The 23,034-nt window shown below is 58.3% G+C and overlaps 1 protein-coding gene across 1 annotated transcript in view; it reads left to right on the forward strand.

Moving 5' to 3' along the window:
* FAM135B (family with sequence similarity 135 member B) overlaps window positions 1-23,034 on the forward strand; it is a gene marked incomplete at both ends in the record, with an annotated part of 94,685 nt that overhangs the window by 69,163 nt on the left and 2,488 nt on the right. Inside the window, 11 exons of the mRNA XM_084230780.1 lie at window positions 1,211-1,364; window positions 1,649-1,698; window positions 5,281-5,436; window positions 6,182-6,255; window positions 8,424-8,578; window positions 11,102-13,097; window positions 15,615-15,781; window positions 18,495-18,586; window positions 19,579-19,676; window positions 20,794-20,945; window positions 21,590-21,700. Coding sequence (XP_084086906.1) covers window positions 1,211-1,364; window positions 1,649-1,698; window positions 5,281-5,436; window positions 6,182-6,255; window positions 8,424-8,578; window positions 11,102-13,097; window positions 15,615-15,781; window positions 18,495-18,586; window positions 19,579-19,676; window positions 20,794-20,945; window positions 21,590-21,700 — 3,205 coding nt within the window. The remainder of the gene's footprint in view (window positions 1-1,210; window positions 1,365-1,648; window positions 1,699-5,280; window positions 5,437-6,181; window positions 6,256-8,423; window positions 8,579-11,101; window positions 13,098-15,614; window positions 15,782-18,494; window positions 18,587-19,578; window positions 19,677-20,793; window positions 20,946-21,589; window positions 21,701-23,034) is intronic.

Consider the following 23,034-nt stretch of genomic DNA (forward strand, 5'->3'; position numbering starts at 1 on the left):
GCCTGTCCAGTCATGTCTTTCCTGGGGACCAAAAACCACCTCCAAGCTAGAGGACCACGAACCTGAGCTCCCCCTGGTCCGGCCGAGTGCAGCCCCTCAGAGGCCGCAGGACCCCACATCTGGGCTGAGTGACCAGTGCTGCACTTACGCCATTGCCGTCCACCCTCCGGCACCCCTGAGGACGCAGATCAATATGAGGGTCGTCAATCCTGTCGGACCCGCCTGGTGTCCATGCACCACGGGGAGAGGCGCCCGGGCCGGGGAGCTGCCACGTCCCCGACTACTCAAGTCAGCTCGCAACCCGGGAGGGCGGCTACTTCCGATGTCCCACGAGTGTCCCAGCGGGACCGGCCAGGCAGCAGGGCTGGTGAAGGCCACCTGCCCTACCCTTGTGGCCGCATAAGCAGCCGACGGTCATGCGGGTCCTGTGTCCCCGGGATTCTCCGTGCACGGGCCAGGACACCCTTTCCTGCTGCCAGGTCCTGCCTGTGGGATTCTTTCTGAAGTCCACGCTTTCTCTCTGGAGTGGCCAAGTCAGAACCACCCCACTGCTTCATTTTCACCATGGCTGGAAGGCCAAGAAAACTGAGCACTCTGCCATCTCCCCCCATCATGTCTGTGTTGTTCTAGCAGATGAAGGCGGTTCAGCCGCAAGCAGAGCGCGGCGTGCGGAGCGTTGAACCCCGCGCTGGCGCCGCGCCTGCAGCTCGGGCTCCCGGCGGGCATCGCTCACCGCGCGGCTCCTTCCCGTTCCCTGACGCCGCCGCCCCCTTTCCAGCATCTAGGCGGGTCTTCCTAAGTCCCCGACCTCCGTGAGAAGGAGCCTGTCTGACCTTAGGGCCTGTGGGCACAGGGGAGGGGCCTAAGAGTGCTGCCCGGTTGTCACAGAGCTGTGAGGTCAGCGTTGCCCTCAGCGCCACCATCATCACCATCGTCATCCTTGTCATCTCGGCACAGGCATCATCAGCCTCGTCCTCAGGGTCGTCCGCAGCTGCTATTGTCATCGTTGTTATGTTTTCATTATTATATAATTATATTATTAACATGGAATAATATCATTACCTACTTATGGTTGTATTATTATTATAAGATACATAGATTTGATAGATTTTGATGTTTTTCCCACCCAGAGAGAGGGAGGAGACTCTCCCGCAGCCCGGCCGGGTGGCCCCGGGGCCCGGCCTCAGCCTTGTCTCCGCCCTTCCTGCAGGGGAGCTTCTATGTGCCCTCGGAGGACTGCATGCGGCGCGCCCACAGCTGGCACCGGGAGCTGTGCGGCCTGCTCCTGCACGCCCACCGGGGCCTGCGCGCCTATTTCCTGGGCATCGCCAGGGACGTCCCGGAGCTGCCCCACGTCGAGCCGGGTGAGGGCTGGGGTGGGGCCGCGTCTCCCTGCATAGCCCCTGCCGGCCCGGCTGAGGAGTCAGCAGGGTGGCTGCATCCGTGACAGTCTGGTCCTTCCCTGGGTGAGGTCCCACGCACCCACCAGGGTTGTCCATGCACATGGCCCCCACGGGCACGGGATTGGAAGAGTGTCCACAGGACGTGGGTGCCTCAGCACTGACTCAAAGCCCAGCTGCCCACTCACTCAGCGACCGCCGCACGCCAGTGTGTGTCCACTCATTGTGTGTGGTTGTTTTCTTCCTAGAGTCCCTGGCCATTGAAGAAACACTCTCTCAGCTGTGCTCAGAGCTACAGGTAAGAATCCGACTCCTGGGGCCTCAGTGGCAGTGGTGACCCAGGTAAACAGAATTCTTCCAGAAATCAGGCCTGTTGCTTCTCTCTAGGTCTTAACGTGAGGAGGCACTTACATCCATGGCCTGACGTCACTAGGCATGTGAGACCCCCAGCGTGTGCCTTGTTCTGTGCTAGATGTTTTGGAACCAAAACAGGCCAATGGGACTTGGTTTCCCTGCAGCTCACACTAGCTGTGTCATTTTGGTTCAGTTTCCACCTGTTTAACGAGCACTGGCTGACCACTGATAACACGCTTCTCGTGGAGGCTGATAGAGGCCTTGCCCTGTGCGCCGACGGCCTCACAAAAAGCCGAGGTGGCTTTGATGGTGGTGATGATGGTGATGATGATGACGGTGATGATGATGATGGTGTGATGGTGATGGTATAAATGATGACAATAGTAATGTGTATTTGCCAAAAATCTGTCAGCCATGTGTGAAGAATGTGTGCGGAACAACTTGTCAGATGTGTGCTGTTGTTATGCACGATCTGGAACACTTTCCCATTTCAGAGCATCGGGCGGTCTGGGTGGGCGCTGTTTCCTCACACCACAGACACAAGTCAGGATGGAGGGGCCGCGTTCACTGAGGGAGGGCGGCCCCACTACTCACTGCGGAAGCAGGACTCCGGTGGCAGCCTCCAGGCTGGTGCTTCGCAGCCCTGGCTGCAGGGAATCACGCTGGGCCTGCAAGGTGCACCGTTGGCCCCACCCAAGTGGTTGACACAGAACATCTGGGAGTGGCGCCCAGGCATTTGTCTTTTCTAAGAACTCCCCAGATGAATCACAATCACAATGGGGTCGCACCTCATCCCTTTTAGGGTAGTTATTACCACCCCCTATGGTCATTGCATCATTGTTTACCATAGTGAAGGCATGGAGACAGCCTGATACCAGTGGGTGAATAAATGAAAGCAAGTAATGGTGATGAGCACCACTGTCTACACCATCACCACCACCATCACCACCACCGCTGTCATACACACTCACACAGTGGGGTGTCATTCAGCCTCAGGAACTCTTGCCATCTGAGACACAGAGGAGGCTGGGGAAGGCATGATGGAAGTGAAACAAGCCAACAGTGCAGCAAGGGCACAGGGAGCGGGGAGGAACAAGGAGCAAGCCCAGGGCCCAGGAGAGCAGCCTGGGAGCGCAGCCTGGGGCTGTCAGGTCTCTCCACCTGCAGTGGCACTGGCCCAAACCCTCCCTGTCTGCGCGAAGGGCCTCTTCTCAGTCTGGCTGAGAAGCCTCTTCACACCCATCATCCATTTCTAGCCAGGCCTAGCATCCTGAGACTAGAAACGTCCTCTTGTGGCTTCATTAGAAGCTTGCTTAACCTTATCTGCAGCCATTTCTGTAATCAACTACCAGGAAAAAATAATTCACCCAAAGACACATTTAATGAAGAGCTTTCCTTTTTCTCTTTGTCATTAGTGGCTGAGCTCAGAATTCATGTAGCGTGTGCAGTGGGGGGACGCTGTGGGGGTGGATAAGAGGCCCAGGAGAGAAGTGCAGCTACTGAGGCCGGGTGCCCATACCGCCAGCCTCCTGGCTGCCAAGCCACTGGCGTGCTGATAGCGAGTTACTGAGCCGTGATCCAGCTCCCGGCTGGGAGTGCCCAGGGGGCTCAGGCCCAAAATACACACAGAAGAGGCTCTGTAGGGAGTCAGCCCTGGGGGCAGCGCAGACCTGCAAGGTCAGGTGGGCTTCCAGGACGGGGAGCGGACTTGTTAGTCTCACACAGGACACATAGTAGAAATTTCCAAAGAATCTTCGGAAACGGACAGAAACCATTACCTGGTGAACAGTCCTGTCCAACATGCTGAAGAGAGGAAGGAAGGGCCTCAAGGATGAGCGGAGCCTGGGGATGCGCAGAGACTTCCCTTGGAGAATGTATCGCTGGTCCGAGGAGCTGGGGCGTGGGGACCGCTGGGGGCTGAGTTGCTGCAGCAGGGAGAGAGACTGCCACGATGCCTGTGCCCCCGCCAGGGGCGGCGGGAGGCCTCGGCAGGGGCAAAATGGCGCAGGAGTCTGGCGCTTGTTAGTAGGATGACTGGGTGGAAAGTCTCCAGACCACTGGCTCCCAGCGCACCCCAGAGCCACCCCCTCCAGCCCGGAGGGGTTCCCCTGGCTGACCACACCCACTCTGCCCCCAACTCAGTCTGATCGTGCTTTTCGTAAACCTCTCGGACACGGTCAGAGTGGGCAGCTCCTGTCTGACCCCCGCCTCCCCGGAGTCAGTGCTGGGAAGAAGCTTCCCTGGGAGGAGAAGGAGGAGCCTTCTGTCCGCTCGGGGCTTTGCAGCGGGGGCCTCATCAAAGGCTGATCTTTCCTCTCAGAAAATGTGGCTTGGAGATGGTATGGCGAGTGGTGCCCTGTTCCTGGCCGCCGCTCATCAGTTACAAAGCACCGGTACCCAGTGATTAACAAGCACCCCTGGGTGCTGGGTTCCTGCTCCCCTGCTCCCTCTTTTTTAACTCTCCATGTCTGCCATCTGGCATCAGCCGTTGGTCCAACTTCCAGTGTTTAAGGCAAGACATTGAGCTCGGCTCCTCATCGGGTGTTATATTCCCTAAGTGGTTATTTGTTTGCATCCTCATTTTACAGTTGAAGAAACCGAGGTACAGGGCAAAGAAGAGGCGCAGGGCAGGGATGGGGTTGCAGTGCTGGCTGCAGACTTCCCGCTGCCCCCTCCTTCCTGGCAGGGGGCCCTCCACACTGACTGAGAACCCATCTTCCCGTCCCCTCCGCTGGTCAAGGCTCCTCCAGGCAGAGACACCCCACTAGCCACCCCGGCAGCCCCATTAACCTAAACGTGTGCCGGGCACACGGAGAGGCTCATGGAACGTGCGCTGAGTCAGTGGCACCTGGAGGTCAACATTGGGGCTCGACAGCTGCTCCCTGCCCCCTCCAGGAGCCTGACCTCCCCTCCCCTCTGCAGAATTACTCTCTCTCGACTCCCCGATGCTAAGCCGAAGCTCCCCGAAGCTCCCACCTGGCCACATGCTCGCTAGACTGGCATCTTCATGTTATAGTTATGGCAACCCGGGGTGCTCCTTTAGAAATATGGGGTGCATGAAGGAGGGGGGGTGGAGCTTTAAGCTCTACCTTGTGGGAATCACCCAGCTGGGGAGGAGCGTGAGGTTGTCCTGACTTGACTGCTTCTCAGGAGATGTTTCCCCAGCACCTGCTGCGTGACGGCAGCCGGGGCTGTGCCTCGTGCTCAGACACCGGCCGGTGGACCCGCGAGGGACGGCAGGCCAGGCTGTCCCTCCGGCTCTCCTTGTCTTCCTCCGTCAGCACCGGCTGCAGAGGGCACCTGCAGGGCTGAGGGGACGCGTGCAGGAGGTGCCTGGTGCTCGGCCTGCAAGGAGCCGGCGCTGAGGTGCCAAGCGCTAGCGGTGCCGCGTCCCGAGCTCGGGATACGACGGATATAAAGCAGGCCGGGGAGGGAGACGCGTCGCTTTCGGAGGAGTCAGTGCAGCCTCACCAGCGCCGCAGGGCGGGGGCGTCGATCTCTCTCACTGCCGCCTTTGACTCTCCAGATGCTGAGCAGCCCGGAGAAGATAGCGGAGCAGATAAGCAAGGACCTGGCCTGGCTCACCTCCCACCTGATGGCTCTGTGGACCCAGTTCCTGGACACGGTGACTCTGCATTCCCACGTGACCTCGTACCTCACCCAGGAGCACCACAGCCTGAGGGTACGTGCTCGGCGCCTCACCCGTGACCCCCCTGGGAGTTCCCTGGCACGATGGGAGCTTGGCCTGCCTTGACTCCCCGTGGACTTGCAGTGAGTTTGGGGGACTCGGCCTCCCGCTCCGGCGCTCTCCTTCCAGAGCCAGCGGCCCGGCCTTGGGTGCCAGCAGAGCGTGTCTCAGGGAGGTCACACGGCTTTGCTAGCGTTTTGGGGAAATGTTTTCAAAAGGCAGTCACGGCTCTTGGTGTCTTCGGGCGTAGGCGGGTCGGCGCTGCTAACAGAAACGGCGGTCTTCTCCCTTGTGGCCCGAGGGCCACACCTGACTCCACGGTGCGCAGGGGACACGCCTGCTTCTGCCGGTTGCGTGTCATCTACACGCGTTCCTGGGCCCTGCTCTCCAGGGTCTTGTGTTCGAGCAGAAGTGATAAGGCCTCACTCTAAAAATGATTAGAACAAAGCAAGGGCAGATTCATGCAGCGATGGCCACAAAGCAGGTTCAGGCGAAGGGCTGTAAGGGAGAGGGGCAGCCTGGGAGCGTGGACAGGTGAGTGTTCGCCGGCCTCTGGGCAGTGGACGCCGCTCTCCACCAGCATATATATATATATATATATATATATATATATATATTTATATATGTAGTACCTCATTGTTCACTGCAGATGGGGGGAGGCAGAGGGATCAAATTCCTTTTAAAGGAAACGAGGCACTAGTGCCTGCACATTAAGCTGTTGACGTTATTCTATCCTCAGGTCCGAAGGTTTTCTGAAGCCTTTTTCTACATGGAGCACCAAAAACTGGCCGTCCTGACCTTTCAGGAGCATCTGTAAGTACTTCATCGCAGGCCACACCCCTCCCTCAAAGTCCCACCCCAAACCTTGTCCAGAGTCAACTTTCATCTCCTACTGCGACCGCAGAGAAGAGAGGTCTCCCCACCTCTGCACTGTCTCTGCAGGCAGGAGGCAGACAAGGGGCGGAGGGGTTCGCTAGCAGGTGCCCAGCACGTCACCAGCAGAGCTCCCTTGGGCTGGGTGTATTAAGGCGCCATGGACAGACCCAACTCCCCTGACCCCTGCAGACATCTCTGCGGAGCTCTCTTTGCTGAATGGAGGAGAAGCAGGTGTTTTGGCCACCAGCTACCCCAGGAAAAAACCCAGAATCCCCCTGAGTCTTTGCAGGAGCACTGACACGCGTTCTGCATAAGAATTAAAGCCGCAGGAGGGCTGGTGGCTTTCCGTCCTCCCTTCCTCCTGGAAAAATCCAAACATCCTCAAAAAGTCAGAGATTTCCCAAAGACCATGCCTCCCCCATAGAATGAAGGTGACGCAATAACATCTGGGGAGACCCCCAGATGTCTCCAGGAAACCCCTGAGTGCCCCCGTCCCGCGACATGCCAGGGGCTGTCCCCACCGCCCTCTCCACACTCCGTGCTGTTTGCAAAGTCCCGTGACATTTGCCGCTTTCCTCGTGGGCCCGCCGGCGAGGGGCGCCAGGGTAACATCTGTGTGCGAAGCGAGCTTGTCCAGAAATGTCGAGTCTTTCGCTCGCTCGCTCCTTCTCCCAGTCCCCAGCTAAAAATAACTGATACAGTTTCTAAAACGAACCTCAGAAGCACTCGTCAGACAAATTTAGACCTAACGTGAGCGCCTGGCAGCCAGATGCTGCGTCGGGGACGTCCGCTGCCTGAGCCAGCGAGGACCCTCAACCTCCGGGTCAAGGTCATGTGGCAGGGAGACACCCCCCCCCCCCCCGCCCCGGTGCAGACACTGGGAGCTGCGTCGTCACGTCAGCCACAAGGGCAAGGCCGGGAGCAGTGACGTCCCGCTGGCTCAGGACCCCGGCCCCCCAGCTGCTGGCAGTGGGCCCCTGAGGAAACTTTTTCTGCTGCTGTTTTTATACTTTTTAACATCCCTTAGTCTGCACTGGCTTCATGCGGGCAGGATCCTGCTCGTGAGGCCAAATGAGAACGTCGGCGCCGCCCGTGCGCTGGGCTCCGGGAGAGCCGCGGACTCTGCTCGAGAGTTCAGGGCGGACGCTGAGTCTGGGGCCCGTTGGCTGCGTGGCCCCAGCAGCGGGGATGGAGTAGAGACACGGTCCCCAGGGGCCACTCATTCTGGGGAAGAGGCAAGAAACGATGACCTCGCTGCAGGCAGTGACAGGTAGAGGACAGCCAGAGCAGGGGTGACGTAGAAAATGACGAGAAGGACCGTGGTCAGGCCCTGGTCTACGTCAGCTGCTGCTCGGGAAAGCAGAGCCTGAACTCGCTCTGGAAGGCGGTGTTTGGGGTTTCCTGGGCAGGGCTCCTGGGCAGGGCTCACAGTCAGGCCTCATGGTCAGAGCTTCTGGTCTGTGCTCCTGGCCAGAGCTCCCGGGCAGGCCCCTGTTCCACGCTCCCGGGCAGGGCTCGGTTTTGCCCCACATCCTGGCTGGCTCCTCCTGCTCGCCTCCAGGAGCTGTTAGCTCTGCACTTGGGGTTGGAAGAGCCGGGGCGGTGGGTGCATCCTGCTGTGTAGCCGGGGCCGCCTGCCTGCCTGGAGCTAAGTCTGTTGAGGTCCCTGGTAAGAAGCTGTGCTGAGGGCTTCCCTGGCTCGCTCCTATCCGCCTCGTCCCTTGGAGATCAGGACTGTTAATGACCCCCATTTGCAGAGGAAGAAACTGGGGAAACTGGGCTGAGAGATGTTAAGCGACTTCTCTTGGATCACACAGGAGAAGTGATACAGCGTGGCTGTGTTGGCATCCAGTGCCCACACTCCTGGCCTCCTTGATGTGGTTCCTTTACACAGTGTCCAGCCATTACCCTAAAAAATGCACCAGAATAAATAAAATAAAACGTGGAAACTTACAACCTCTAAGAAGTGCTCGTGGATGCCAGGCTGGATGCCAGGCTGGGGTCCGGCGTCCGGGTCGATGCAGCACTGACCTAGGTTGGGGCTCCCTGGCAGGGTCTGGCTCTGACTCCGCTCCCACTCTGCTCCCCTGTCCCCGTGTCCCCAGGGTGCAGTCCCACAGCCAGCTGTCCCTGGATGTCCGGAGCTCGGAGTACCTGGCCAGCATGCCCCCGCTGCCCGCCGAGTGCCTGGACATCGACGGCGACTGGAGCACCCTGCCCGTGATCTTCGAGGACAGATACGTGGACTGCCCCAAGACAGGTGTGTCCTTGTGCTCAGGAGCCGGTCTGGCGCCCTGTTTCACCCCGGCAGGGCTGCTGAAAGAAGTATTTTGTCCAATCACAGAGCAGCAAGAGCTAAGTTTACTTAAAGTCATTCCTTACTGAAATGACTTTATTTCAGCGAAGCTGCAGAGCAGCGTTAACAGAAGGGCAGCTGCCGTGCAGCCTTTGGCCCTGACCGCTGCCGGACAGTGTCCGGTGCCACTGGGGATTCACCTGTCCAGTGGGCACCACACTCCCCTCATCAGCCGTGAGAGCCAGTGGAGATCGTTCTTATCTCAAACATGCATCTGCACAGTCTTTTCTACTTGAATCTGAGTCCCTGCCCCAAGCCAAAGTGTTCCAGAAAGTGGGCGCATACACAGATTAGTGTGTGACTCGTTTCAGGGAGAAGGGTGGCACGTGCGTGTTGGTTTGTGGGTGCTTATCTGGGCTGTGACCCTTGTGCTGGGGTGGCCCAGTGCTCAGGAGCTGAGCAGGAGAGCGCCCACCCCCTCTCTCCAGCCCCGCTGGCACCCCACAAGCTGTCCTAAAGGCAGAGCTGGAATGGCCCAGGATCCCGAATGGCCAGAAGCATCAAGCCTGGGACTGGTTGGTTTATGTGCCTTGTCTCTTTAATCCTATAAGCAACCTCACAAGCCCTATTTCACCGAGAAACTGAGGCACAAGGAACATCAGTATTTATTAAAGATCATAAAAGTCAACATTCAAAGCCAATTCACTTGCACTCCAGTGCCCTGTTCTGCTTGGCGGCCCGTTGCGAGGTGTTTGCGACCATTGTGTGTGGTCCCCATCGCTAAAATGATGTCATTTAAATCTCGGGGTTTTTGCAGCCTGCACAGTTGTAAGCGTAGGTGAGATCTGTGGGGTGTTTTCAAAGTCTGGGTGCCGCCAAGGACAGCGCAACCTTGCCGCGCTGCTTGGTTCTCGGTGGCCGCCTGCCCTCTGGTGGCGACGCTGTGTGTGACACCCAGCCGTGTGCCGGGGACCAGGACGTCGGAGACTCCAGGGCTGGGAGAACCCGCTAGAAGCATCGCGCTGAGACTGTGTGTGTGCAAATGTATTGACGTCTTAACTCTAGTCAGACGCTCTCAGAGCACACCGCCTGCCTTCCACGGGCTCTGCCTGTTCACAGTCTAGTGAGGGAAAGCTCAGTCTCCCAACTCATGCCTGCAATTATGTTATTTTTATGAGCCACTGAGCCCTCCCTGTGGCATGAGCAGGAAAGACACCTCTGTGCTCATGGGGCTTCCCGCCAGCCCTTGTCCCTCCTCCACTCCTGCGCCCTCCAGTGAGGACAAGGAGCATGGTTGGTGTCCCCGCCCGCGCAGGCTCCTCTAATGGACAGAGCAGGACCGAGTGTCTTTGCAGCTCCCACTCACATGGTGCACTTGGTGGAGGCTGGGACCCCAGATCTTGTGCTCCCATCTTCCTGGGTGGCCCCGCAGCTGTCATTCTCAGAGGCCTGGCTGGCTCCCGGCCTCCCCGGGGTGCTCTCCCCTGGTCCGGCCCCACCTCAAGACCAATGTTGCAGACTTAGCTGTGTCCCCTCTCAACGGGACTCTGTGACCCAGAGCCTTGCTTGGCCTTTGCTCTGCAAGAACATGTTCCTCTTTCTCAAAGACTCGGTGCCTTCCTTTTTAACTTGCAACAAGGCCGTCAGATTCGCATCTCATGATTCTAGTGCAGTGAGAAAGCAAGCCTGGAGAGCTCTGCTTCTGTATGCAAGGGAGGCCGTTGCTCAGGGCCAGCGACAGCCTGCGGCCAGCACACCTACTAGGTGCCAGAGCCTCCAAATTTCTGTCCATATTGTGAGACCTTTTCTTCGTCCCGAGATGGTTAAGTCCCTAACTGCTGGACTCGCTGTCTGGATGTGAATTTTTATCCACTGTGAGATGCAGGGGGTGGGGGGGTCGTGGTTCTCTTGGCAGCTGCGCTGTGAGCAGTCTGGGGCTCAGGATAGGACACGTAGGGGTGACGACGGAGGGGTCGTGAGTGCAGCTGCCCCCCCTCCCCTTAGTGTCTGACGAATGGGATTCTCTGGGACTCCTGTTTTTCCAGAGTCATTGTAGTAAAGCTGAAATGTTGCTGTTCTGACAATCCGTTTGTTCTCTGGGCTCCTGATCTTGTCTTAACTGCCTATGATAAATCGGATAAATCTGTCATTTAGGTTCTAAGGATTCACCTTCCCACAGAGGTCACAGTTCTTATTCTCAAAGTTCCAACCAACTAATCACATGGGTGGTCTTTTGGGGTAACTAGCGCCCCCCATCCTCATCTCTTTAGCAGAACTAAGGATTCACCAGGTCACCTGTCTAGCATAAGCCAGGGGAGGCCAGCGTGAGTGACAAGACCCGCCCATTCTGTGGGTGATCCTAAGAATCTAGGGGTCCTCTCCCTGGAGCCAGGAGCACAGGCAGCCTGAATGCTTTATTCCGCAGTCAGGTGTTTGGGCCCTTTGTGGCTCCTAAGCTGTCCTGTGACTTTCTCTTTTCTTTCTTAGGGCGTCCTCTGGATGTCTACCCTAGTTTTGATGACACAGCCACAGTTCCTGCAACCGTGGACCTCAGAGACAAAGAAGACAACCATCTTATAAACAGAAAATCATTTTTCAGGGAAGACCCTGCCTCGCCCCCCACGAAGCCTCCCCAGCTGGACGGAGATGAGGAGGTGACCGGGTGTCCTGAGCCGGAGGAGACGGTGCCCGCGTCGCATCCTGCTGACCTGTGCTCCGAGTCGCAGGTGTATCTGACAATTGGGGAATTCCAGGACAAAGCGGATTTCCCTGAAGATGAGTCTGGGGCTGGCCAGCCCTCTGGCTCTGGAGTGGGGCCCCTGGCCGACGTGGACCTCCCCGGAGAGAGCCCGGGCCCCGAGGACGACCCAGCCCCAGCACTGAGCTACCTGGAGGTGAAACCCAGTGGAGAGAGCTGCTGCAGGGCCACACCCACCGGGGTGAGCAGTGCCCAGCACGAGGGATGGCACTTTGTGGGGGACCGTGAACCAGACCCCGCCACACCAGGCCACGGGCGGGCTGGCTGGGCGCACCAAGATGCCCTCTCCGCAGAGAAAGCGGCAGGCCCTGGGTCTGCGGGCTGCAGGGCCGACCAGGGGGGGTGGACGGCGCCCCTCAGTCTGAAGCTCGCCCCCTCTGAGTCCTGTGATCCACCGGACTTTATTGCGCGGGACCCCATGGACATGAGGGCGTCCCCCAAGGACCTGCGCCTGGAGGAGCAGGAGGAAGCGTCGGTGCTCTCAGGGGTCATCAAGAGATCCTCCTCTGTCATCTCTGACTCCGGCATCGAGAGCGAGCAGAGCTCGGTCGCCTGGTCCGAGGCCCGCAGCAGGGCCCTGGACCTGCCCAGTGACCGGGAGGCCTTGTACCAGCTGGCCCGGAGGCACGCCCTGCACAGGGACTCCCTGGAGGGCGGCCGCACGGAGAGCAACACCAGCCTGCCCAGCGGCATCCAGGCGTCGCTCACCTCCATCAGCTCTTTGCCTTTCGAGGAGGAGGAGCGGCGTGAGCTGGCTCTCACCAAGCTGACCAAGTCGGTCTCCGCGCCCCAAATCAGCAGCCCGGAGGAGCCTGCTGAAGACTCGGATGCCAGGCGGCCGGGTGGTGCCCAGGTCAAAGCCCCTGCCATGCCCGTTGCAGGCACGGGCATCCCCGGACGCTACTCTCAGCCTTGTGGCGGGCTGGACAGTCCCTTCGTGGAGGTGGCTTTAGATGCCATCAGCCAGCAGGGCCCCAGTTACATAGACACCCCCCAAAGTTCAGAAAGACCGTTTGAGCCTCCAGGACTCTGTCATCTTGATGGCAGGACGGGAACCCCTCAGGATGTGGAGACCCAGGGTCTTAACACAAAAACACCATGCATCAGAGCAGCAGAAAAGCTTGGAGATGGAGCTATTCCAGGGACTCTAATGGAGACCCCGAGGGGCATGGCCAGTGTCTTAAATGTGGGTCCAGGGTCTCTTTCCCATAGCAGCGTCTTGGAGATGGAGCACCCCAGCCACCTCCGCGTGCCTGAGTGGGGCTGTGGGTCCCCTGCTGCTGCCACCGACCTGGAGTCAGTGGGCAAACCCAACGACTCACCTGGCACCTTGGATGCTGCAGCCTTTAGTCCAGGAGCCAACGGCTTCCTGGAGGCTGGACATGAAGCAGACACCGTGTGCTCCGCTGCGAGTCCCCCTCGGCCCCCCCAGCTTGTGGGCAGCCAAGAGCCAAGGGCGTGCACTTCTGGCATGGTGCCCGCCCTGGCCCCTGCAGAGACCTTTGCCCTGGACAGCCTGCAGGCGGTGGAGGTCGTCAACCTGTCTGTGTCCTGCACGGCCACATGTCTCCCCTTCTCGTCTGTGCCCAAGGAGACCCCTGCCCGGGCGGGGTTCTCTGCCAGGCAGACCCAGTCCCCCATCACGCACCAGCCTGTGGGCTCCTTCGGAGCTGTTTCTCCCCACTCCAGCGAGCTGGGGGAGGAGGTCAGCGAGAGGATGTTCAGGTGAGCTTGCCGGGCCCAGCGGCGTCGATGCTTCCACCGGCTCCCCAAGATCATGTGTATTATTTCAGAGTCGAGGTGCCAGCAAATTCTGATTTCACTAATATAATATATTCGTATCGTGCACATCAGACACGGAGACTGGCACAAAACCAGTAAATGATAAATAAGTTGTCTCCCCAGCGCAGCCGCTGCTCAAGCCCCTGCACCGTTTTGCTGCATGCGTTTATGCCTGTGTGCGCTCTGGTGCAAAAATAGTATCGCTCCATCTGAACTTTTTTTTCCCCCAACTTGACATGTTGGAAACATCTATTTATGAGTCTATGTCTATATTATGATCTTACTATTTCAGCAGAATTCCACTGTCCAGGTAGTCCATGGTCAATTAGCCAGTTCCTTTAGCGATGGACTCTCACCTGCCCCCTGTTTATTATGCTGACCCCCCTGGTGCACACATCACTGTTACAGTGCAGCTCTTTACGAGTTTTGGGGCAACGGGAGAGCCTCATCGGATTTGCCTCTAACCCCTGTGGTTCTTGTGTTTATTCTCATGTTGCAAAGCCAGAGTCCGTCCCCGTGGGCGTTGTGCTCATGTAGCTCTAGCCTGTAGGCGATGTGTGAGTATAGTGTGGAGTTGTTTAATCAGCATGCCCCGCCTTTGCCAAATGCTTCAGAGTTTCATATAAGGGATACCCCAAAAGGAGATTTGGGGGTTGATTTTGGAGCCCATGTTTTATATCAAATATTCCCGTGCTTGCCATCAATTTAACAGATACGTGGGGGGGCTCTGTCCAGTGCCTGACCAGCATCGTCCTGGCTATTGTGGGCCTCAGGGTCTCCCAGGGAGATGGAGAGATGCAAGCAGCCAGTGGGGACAGGGAGCGGATAGATGGAAGGTTCCTGTGTCACTGATGAGCCAGGAGGAGAAGGACCCTGTGGCCAGTTAGGGTGAATAGAGAGGGTAGCCAGTAGATGCTTTTTAGCAGTGACAGCTCAGCTGAGGGGTCAATGTAGGAGATAATGATGGTGGTGGTGATGATGACAGTGGTGGTGATGGTGGTGATGGTGATGATGCTGATGATAGTGGTGGTAATGAGGATGGTGATGATGGTGAGATGATGGCAGTAATGATGGTGATGATGGTGGTGATGATGGTGATGATAATGGTGGTGATGAGGATGGTGATGATGATGGTGATGATGGTGGTGATGATGATGGTGATGATGATGGTGGTGATGATGATGGTGATGGTGGTGATGATGATGTTGATGATGGTGGTGATGAGGATAGTGATGATGATGGTGATGATGGTGGTGATGATGATGTTGATGATGGTGGTGATGATGATGGTGATGATGATGGTGATGAGGATGGTGATGAGGATGGTGATGATGGTGGTGATGAGGATGGTGATGAGGATGGTGGTGATGGTGGTGATGATGTTGGTGATGGTGGTGATGATGGTGGTGATGAGGGTGGTGATGAGGGTGGTGATGAGGATGGTGATGAGGATGGTGATGGTGGTGATGATGGTGGTGATGAAGATGGTGATGGTGGTGATGAGGATGGTGATGATGGTGGTGATGGTGGTGATGATGGTGGTGATGATGGTGGTGATGAGGATGGTGATGGTGGTGATGAGGATGGTGATGATGGTGGTGATGAGGATGGTGATGGTGGTGATGATGGTGGTGATGATGGTGGTGATGAGGATGGTGATGGTGGTGATGAGGATGGTGATGAGGATGGTGATGATGATGGTGATGATGGTGGTGATGATCCTATAATAGATAACTTTTTTGAGTATTTCATCTATATCAAGGGCTCTTCTAAGCATTTCGTGTACATGACATCACTTAATACACAAAACAACCTTGTAAACCAGACACTGGTGTTATTCCTCATTTACGAATGAAGAAAGCGCACATCAGAGGCTCAGCGGAGGGCCCACAGCTAGGGCAAGTCTGACCTTGGCAGTCAGGACCCCAGGTCTCTGTTCCTCGCCTCCACCTTGTCAGATGACCAGGGACATGAGCCAGGCGGGAGAGGTATTTCTGATGGACGGACCTGAAAGCGTAGACAAAAGTAAAGCCAGCAGCATAATTCCCGCAGGGACTGTGAGAAAGTGTCCTGTAGGAGGCTTGGGGCTGAGGCTGGAGAAGAGGTGGAGGCCTAGCCAGGCTGCCTAGGTCAGGGGAAGAGATTTCCACTCTAGGAACATCTTCATAAAGGTTGAATGGCTCTGTGGAGCGGGATAGAATCTGAGAAGTCTGCTTTTACAGCAGGGGCCACACAGAAATCTGCCGAACCCAAACAGTCATGGCCTTTGGTTTCCCTGGTATTTCCCTGCCTCCTTGCTCAGAACCAAGCGTCCATCCCGCCAGCTCCCCCAGGCCTCCCTCCACCCTGGCCTCTGCGGGTGCTCCCTGTGGCTCTTCGTCACCCCCTCCCTGCTCAGCTCACCTCCCGCGCCCCGCGGCGTGCGCAGCTCAGCTTGTGATGCGTTCACGGGTTCTCCAGTTTTTACCAGGCCAAAGAAAAATTTAAAAAAGAGCTGAAGATCGATGGATTCCTGTACAGCGACTTGTCCGCGCTGGCTTCCGATGTGCCCTACTTCCCGCCAGAGGAGGAGGAGGAGAACTTGGAAGACGGGATCCACCTGGTCGTCTGTGTGCACGGGCTGGACGGTGAGCTCCAAAAATCTATCGTCCTCAAAATTCTGCTTTCCATGAATTTTATCATATTTGTGAACCCAACCAGGTAGAATCATTTATCCCCCTGAGTATTTCTTCCTGCCTGGTCGCCCCCTCCACCCGTGACCCTGGCCTCCCTTCCCCCAAACTCAGTGCTCCCTAAATCAGCACTTTTGACACACCCTCATCCCCACTTCACATGATCTTTGTACCATGTACTGCATTTTCAAATTTGTTCATTGACGTTGGCACGCTTTTTGAATACGTTGGGCCAAAAAAAGAAAACTTCAAATGGTTTCCACAAGTGAAACGCTAGAATCTTAGCTATGACTGAAGAATAACACCAGCTGGGGCCCCCCTGGTGGTGCAGGGGCTAAAGACACAGCGCTATCAAGCTGTCACCAGCCACTGCAGCTCAAGTTCGATGCCCAGACGGCCAGGGAGCTACCCACATGGCGCGGCAGACCTCTCCTGTCTCCCCGCTGCTCCCCTCAGCAGTGGATTTCAGTCATTCTGCCTGTTCTGCTCCCCACTCTGTCTCTGGTGAATCCTCTCACCCCTCACACCTCTGGCCTGCACCCAGCTGTTGTATGCATAAATAAATAAATCTTTAAAAAAGAATAACACCAACTCTAGTAACAATGAAAAGAATATGATTTTAGCAAAGTTGGGGCTCCACCCCTTGTGAGGAGAGTCAGCTTGAGAGTCCCTCTCTCCCCTTAAAAGCACTAAGCTGTTGGAGACATGGTCGTTTTAACTGGGGTGTCCCATCAGAAGGGCCCACACCCGCCTCATCAGCACCAGGGTAACTCCTCACCCAGCACCCCCACAGCTGAGCATCACTCAGACCAGGACGTAGCTCTGGCTTGTCTGCTGGGAGGTGGGAGGAGCCCAGCTCGCAGCCTTTGTTGAATCGGTTCAGGCTGCAAGCTTGCTCGGTGGGAGAAGGCGTCTTTGCCACTGGACGATGTCAGAGGGCAGAGCTGTGGATTCCAGCCTGAGCCCTGGGCGGCGGCGCAGCTGGAAGACAGCTGATCACAGTCAGATTTCCTTAGAAGGTCCCTTCTCCAGGTCAAGGGAGAGATGGGTCCAGCCACAGGCTCCGTCCGTCGGCAGTCGTGACGACCAGCGTGGATAGGCCCCTGCTTCGTGTTGTGCCGAACACCCAAGATGGATGGTCTCGTGGATGGTCTCAGTTTAATACCTGAGCACGCCATGGTTTCTGGGACAGTTGCAGGTTGCAGAAAGTTCTCGCTCCCTCAGGGGCTGACGCAGCCACTGTCCTTGTGTCCCCTTCTTACGCCCGATGCTACACGCTATGGAAGCTCTGGCAGCAGCTGCTTTCTGTGAAGCCAGGCCCTGGATTGTCGGAAGGCAGCTACAACACGTGTGAGGAGGTGCCCCCGGCGGGTCCCCTACGTGGGCGGGCTTGGTGTCTGCTGGGTTAACCTTCAGGTTTGAGGGCATGTTCCTAAATGCCTGTGTTTGCCTAAGCTCCACGGGGTGCTTCACCCAGCCTTGAGCCGCTGGGAAGCTGCAGAGAAGGAAGCAGAGCTGGTTGTAAACTGTCGCTGAGGTTTACACCCTGCCTGGGAAGCAAAGTAGGTCACCTACATATGAAAATCAGCAGCTTCTGACTCTCCGCTCCTCGGGGATCCGTCGAGAGGCCAAGAATTCCGTAAGATGCAGAGGAGCCCCACGGCCGGCGTGAAGCATGTGCTTGGACAGACCCAAACTCGCCTCCTCCCCTTCTGTCCACCGCATCCGCCACTCGGTCTCTCTCTCAGGAGGGTGCCCCGCGCCCCCCGTGACGCTGCTGTCGGAGCAGCCTCTGCTGTGCTCGCTTTTTAAATCATGCCCGTCATAGTGATGCTCTATGTGTTTGGGGGTCGAGGCTCACAGCTCCCTGAGGGCAGCTCCGGGTCTTAGATTTCTGCTTTCAGTCCTCAGCCCCCACAGCCACTCAGACACCGGCGCACGTCCGCGCCTCTGGTGCCCACACCGCCCTGTTCTGGGGCAGTAGCCTCCCGTCACTGGCCTGTCTGGGGGGCCTGCTGCCTGCCCAGCAGCGGCAGACAGGATGGCCTTTGTATCAGACACCACACGCCAGCCCTTCGTGGTGCCATCTGCAAAGTCTTGAGTAAACAGAGGACGAGGAGGGAGGTGGCGTGTGGCCAGCCGCTCACGGCCGCGCGCTCACATGTCAGGGGCTGGTTCCACAGAGGCAGGCCCACGAGAAAGGGCTGAGCCTGTGGGGGTGTGGGGTGGAGGGACAGCTTGGGAGCAGAGGGCTGGCTGTCTAGTCCTTTTGAATCTATGCTTAATGAAGACATGGGATATTGGGGGACGAGGAGAAGTCGATCCCTCGTGTTGGCCTTTATTTCTTTTTAAAGATTTATTTTTATTTATTTATGCATACAAGAACTGGGGTGCAGGCCCGAGGTGCAGGGGTGAGAGGATTCACCAGAGACAGAGTGGGGAGCAGAACAGGCAGATCGACTGAAATCCACTGCTGAGGGGAGCAGCGGGGAGACAGGAGAGGTCTGCGCGCCATGTGGGTCACTCCCTGGCCGGGGATTGAACTCAGGCCGCAGTGGCTGGTGGTAGCTTGATGGTGCTGATTTAACCCCTGCGCCACCAGGGAGGCCCTCGTGTTGGCTTTTAGGTGATGAGTAATGGGCTGCGCGGGGATATCTGTCGATTCTAGGGAACAGTGCGGACCTCCGACTGGTGAAGACTTTCATAGAGCTGGGGCTCCCTGGAGGGAAACTGGACTTCCTGATGTCCGAGAAGAACCAGGTATGGCAACATGGCATCGCACGGGAAGACACATGTCTGACGAGCCTCCAGGAGTGGCGTGACCGCCCGTGGACCCCGACGTGCCAGCCGCGAGCCAAGGAGGCAGAGGGGTGCCTTGGTTTCTTTGGGACAGTGAGGGAAAGTCAGAGGGGGGATGTACACTGGGGGGCTGGGGCTGACGCCTCACAGGGTGTGAGGATGGGTGGCCACTCAGCACGTGTGTGGTGTGGGTACCCCAGGCCTCGTGGGGAGCTTTATGCAAAGCTCTGATCCCTTTTCCATCAAAGGAGACCGGCCTGTGGGGACTTTGTCATTTCAGGGAGATGGTGCCTGGGACCCTAAGAGGTGTCCAAGTCGATGAGAATTTAGAGAATCCATGAGCAGAGCGGGGCGGGGCGGCGTTGGGGGCTGCCACCCCTTACGGCTTGCATGGATGAGCACTAAGCAGCGTTTGGAGGCCTGAACTGCTTGTAACCGAAGGTCCCAGGGCCTTTGAAAGTGGGATGTATGGAGAGTCCCAGCACTGCCGGGAGGGACAATTGTGCGCACCTACTGGGTGCTCAATGCCCTGTACCTGTGTCTTCACTGACTCTTTGCAACTTCTGAGGGAGTCTGGGGTGTCAGCTCCTGCTCCCAGGGCAGGCACCGGCAGCCTGACAGCTGTCCAGGGTCCAGAGTCAGCTGACTAGGGAGGGGGACAGATGCTCTGCAGGAAGGTAACCTCTGTGCACCCCGCGCCCCATGGGATCCACGCCCTAAGGGAGTATAGGCCCCTGGGTGAGCACATCCAGCTACTCTGATGCAGCCGGGGCCGCTGACTCAACCTGACCCGCGCAGCTCCCCTCCCCAGTCTTCCGCAGAGTACCCTCTTCCCACCTATCCTGATCACCCCCAAAACTGCCCGCCCAGGAAGCGCCTGAGGGAATAAGAGGGGCTTTGCCCTGAGTCTGGCCTTGCGATGCCCCCAGCCCTGTTTCCTCTCGTCTCTTCAGATGGACACGTTTGCAGACTTCGACACCATGACGGACCGGCTGTTGGACGAGATCATCCAGCACATCCAGCTGTACAATCTCTCCATATCCCGGATCAGGTGCGCAGAGTCCCGGGGCTCGTGCTGGCTGGAGGGGCGGCGCCGGCGAGGTTTTGGAGCGTGTGCTGGGCGCAGCTCAGCGTGACGCCTCGGCACCGCTGGGACGGAAGCTGGCGGCCTTCGGTGGAGAGGACCAGAGCAGAGGGGCGTGCTGGCTGCTCCGCCTTGCAGCCCTTTGCAGGCTCTGATCTCCGAGCCTCTGTCCCTTCCACTAAGCGGGCCACCCCCCAGCTCCCCGTCCTGTAGCTGAGTGGGCCACCTGCGCAGCTAGAGCTTTAAATCAGTGCTGGTCTGTCTCTTCATTGTGGCAGGTCATGGGCGTAAATGCTGAATGATCAAGGCGGTAGCAAAGAGCTGGGATGCGCTGCACTTGCAAGGTGCAGGCACCCCGCGAGCCAGCATCGCGACCCCACTGGGGACCCAGGGGCAAACTGTCTCCTGTCTGTGTCACAGAGGGGCTGCAGGGGTTAGGCCAAAACAAAAGGACACAGACCAGGCCAGGCAGCTCCTTGAACGGTCACTCATTCCCTTTCCTTGGCTGCTTGATGCCTCTCCCGAGACGAGGCAGGTCTTGATAGTCACTAGTGTCTCTCTGGACGGTGGAGCTGGGCTGGATGGACGGGCAGGGGTCAGGCAGGGCAGCAGAGCCGCTAGGAGGGGTCGGGTCCACGTGGCTGGGAATGGACAGCTCAGTGCCTGTGCCATGGGCAGTGCGTGACACAGAGCAGGAGGGGTCACAGGTCAGCCAGCGAGGTCCCGAGGGCCAACTGGGGAGTGGGGACCTGATCCAGTGAGTGGCCAGGCGGATCCAGTGGCTCAGTATTTATTTCAGAAAGGACCCCCAGGGGCACGGAGGGACCCGGAGCCCTCGGGGGCTGCTGTCATAATACACCCTGGACACGATGCCCCTGTCCTGACTGCCCTGGGCACAGAGGCGTCAGCTCCGGATTCCCAGCTTAGCATGGCCGGGGGGACACCGGGCCAGGGTGAACTAGCGCCCTGCCCTGCTCTCTTCGCCCTTTGTCCTCCTCAGTCCACTGGAGGGGGGGGTTGACCCCCTGGGTCCTGTGCGGCCCTTTCCTGCCCGGGCTGGCGCTCACCGCCCGTTTGTCCTCAGCTTCATTGGCCACTCACTGGGCAACATCATCATCCGCTCGGTCCTGACCAGGCCCCGCTTCCGGTATTACCTCAGCAAGCTCCACACGTTCCTGTCGCTATCTGGGCCTCACCTCGGGACCCTGTACAACAACAGCACCCTGGTCAGCACGGGTAAGGCCCGGCCCTGTCCTGAGACTCACAGGTGGAGGGAGGGGCTTCACGGCCGGGGACGGGGTGGCACCTGGCCACAGAGGGGGCTCTTTCATGGGTGAGCTGAGAGAGGAGAGCTCCAGGCTCCCGCCACCCCTGTGTGAGCAGGCGGGTGCTGCCCCCAGGCTTTTGGCTGGGAGAGAGGGAGGTGGCGCAGGAGTGAGGGGAGAGCACACCACCTCGGTCCACTCAGGCCATGAGGACAAACCTCCATGGAGCAGGTGGCCAAGGGGGCAGAAGTTCACCCCCCCAGTCCTGGAGGCCATAAGTCCAAGGTGAAGGCTGACATGAGCGTCTGGGGCATTTGGACTTGGGGACTGTGTTAGGGCTGCATCCGGGGGGGCCTGGCCCCCACGCTGCAGGGCTCCTGTCCTTCATGCCTCTTGAAGTCCGCCCCAGCATTTGCAGACTGAGCTGAGGTCCCTGCGGCCCGCACACGAGCAGGCACGTGGGCCTCTAACTCCCGAGTATTTGCTCAAATGCCCACGAAACCTTTATTCTTAAAATTAATTATATATCACGGTTTAAAGTTAACTTGCCTCTATTTTTTTCTTTCTTTGCTTGCATGGTCTTGCTTTGTGTTTCACGCTGCACGTGGCTGTCAGGCTTGTGGCTCATGCAGAAGCTGAAGAAGTCGGGGTCGCTGCTGCAGCTGGCCTTCAGGGACAACGCGGACCTGCGCAAGTGCTTCCTCTACCAGCTCAGCCAGAAGACAGGTGACTGCCCGCGCGGCCCTCGTGCCTGGGCCTGGGTGGGCGCTGGGCCACGGCTGCCCTGGTCTTCCTTGGAGGGTTGTGCTGGAGGGCCGGCGCGCACAACCTCTACAGTGCATTGGGAGGCCAACGGCTACCCAAGACCACGCGGGAGCCTCTCCCCAGCCCCCCCGAGGGTGAAGGATCACAGGTCAGAGACTAGGCGTGTGCAGGGGGGTCGCCACACCCAGGAGCTGTAGCCTCTGCCTCCTGCCGGTCCTTTCCTCCCTGTGCTGCTGGGCCTGCTCACGGCTCCTCCCCCAGGTGCACACCCTCCTACAAACCTGCTGGTCCCAGTGTCACTTTTTGGCAGGAGGCCACTCGCTCGCCTCCACCCATCCTGCGCAGAGAGGGGCAGGGGCCCTGCCTGCTTCAGGGGTGTGAACGGCAGCGATGCCCGTGTCCAGTAAGGGAGTAGAAGAGCTGACAGAGCAAGCTGGCCAGGCCCAGGCCAGGCGCGGTTCCCGTCTCCCTGCAGTCCCAGGCCCGGCGTGCCAAAGCTGTGGGCCTCCCTGCACGCAGCTGCATGGCCACGGGCTGGGGTAGAGCCCAGGCTCGCTCCCCACCTTCCACCTGCATCTCTGCGTGTCCGGCTGCACCTCTCAGGCTCACCCCCATGAAGAGTGAGGGGTACGGGACTGGGCAGAGGGGGAGATGGCCTGCAGTGAGGTCCCCACAGAGATCTCAGTGAACCCCCTCCCCAGGGCAGGTGGGCGGTGGGGCACCCACAGGGCTGCCCAGAGGGAGAGCAGGGCTGCACCTCACATCCCTACCCCACCTGTCCTAGACTAGCCTGTCCGGAGGGCGTGGTCTTGGGGTCTTGGATGAGGGGGTCCACTGCCTTGGAGATGTCCCTTGAAAGGGGTCATTGGGCTGCGAGAGAGGACCCGGAGCCCCTGCTGGGCCTGAGGCGGAAGGATGCGCCTCCTGAGGTTACATTTAGAGGCTCCCTCTGCTTGGGCGTGGATGAGACAGGAGGGATGTGACATTCTCGCAGCAGGTTACACAGTGTGACAATAGCCAAAGGTTAAGGAGCTGGAGGGGCTCAAACAGGAGGAACAAAATACTGGATCTACTTCCCTAGGGCTCTTTAAAATACCTGCAGCTCCGAGGCTTTGTGGTCACTTCTGTGAGGCTTACTCTCCACCAGGCGTCTCCTTGGCATTCATGCCCTGAGAACAAGCCTCCCTCTCCCCTCTGCGGTGCAAAGCCCCGGGGCAGCAGGTCCTTTCCTCAGCCTCTCAGCCCAGGCCAGTCTGCAAGGACCCGATCGCTCGGTCCCCGAGTCCACAGAGCAT

Source organism: Talpa europaea, assembly GCF_964194135.1.
Source record: "Talpa europaea genome assembly, chromosome: 3".
Lineage (NCBI taxonomy): Eukaryota > Metazoa > Chordata > Mammalia > Eulipotyphla > Talpidae > Talpa > Talpa europaea.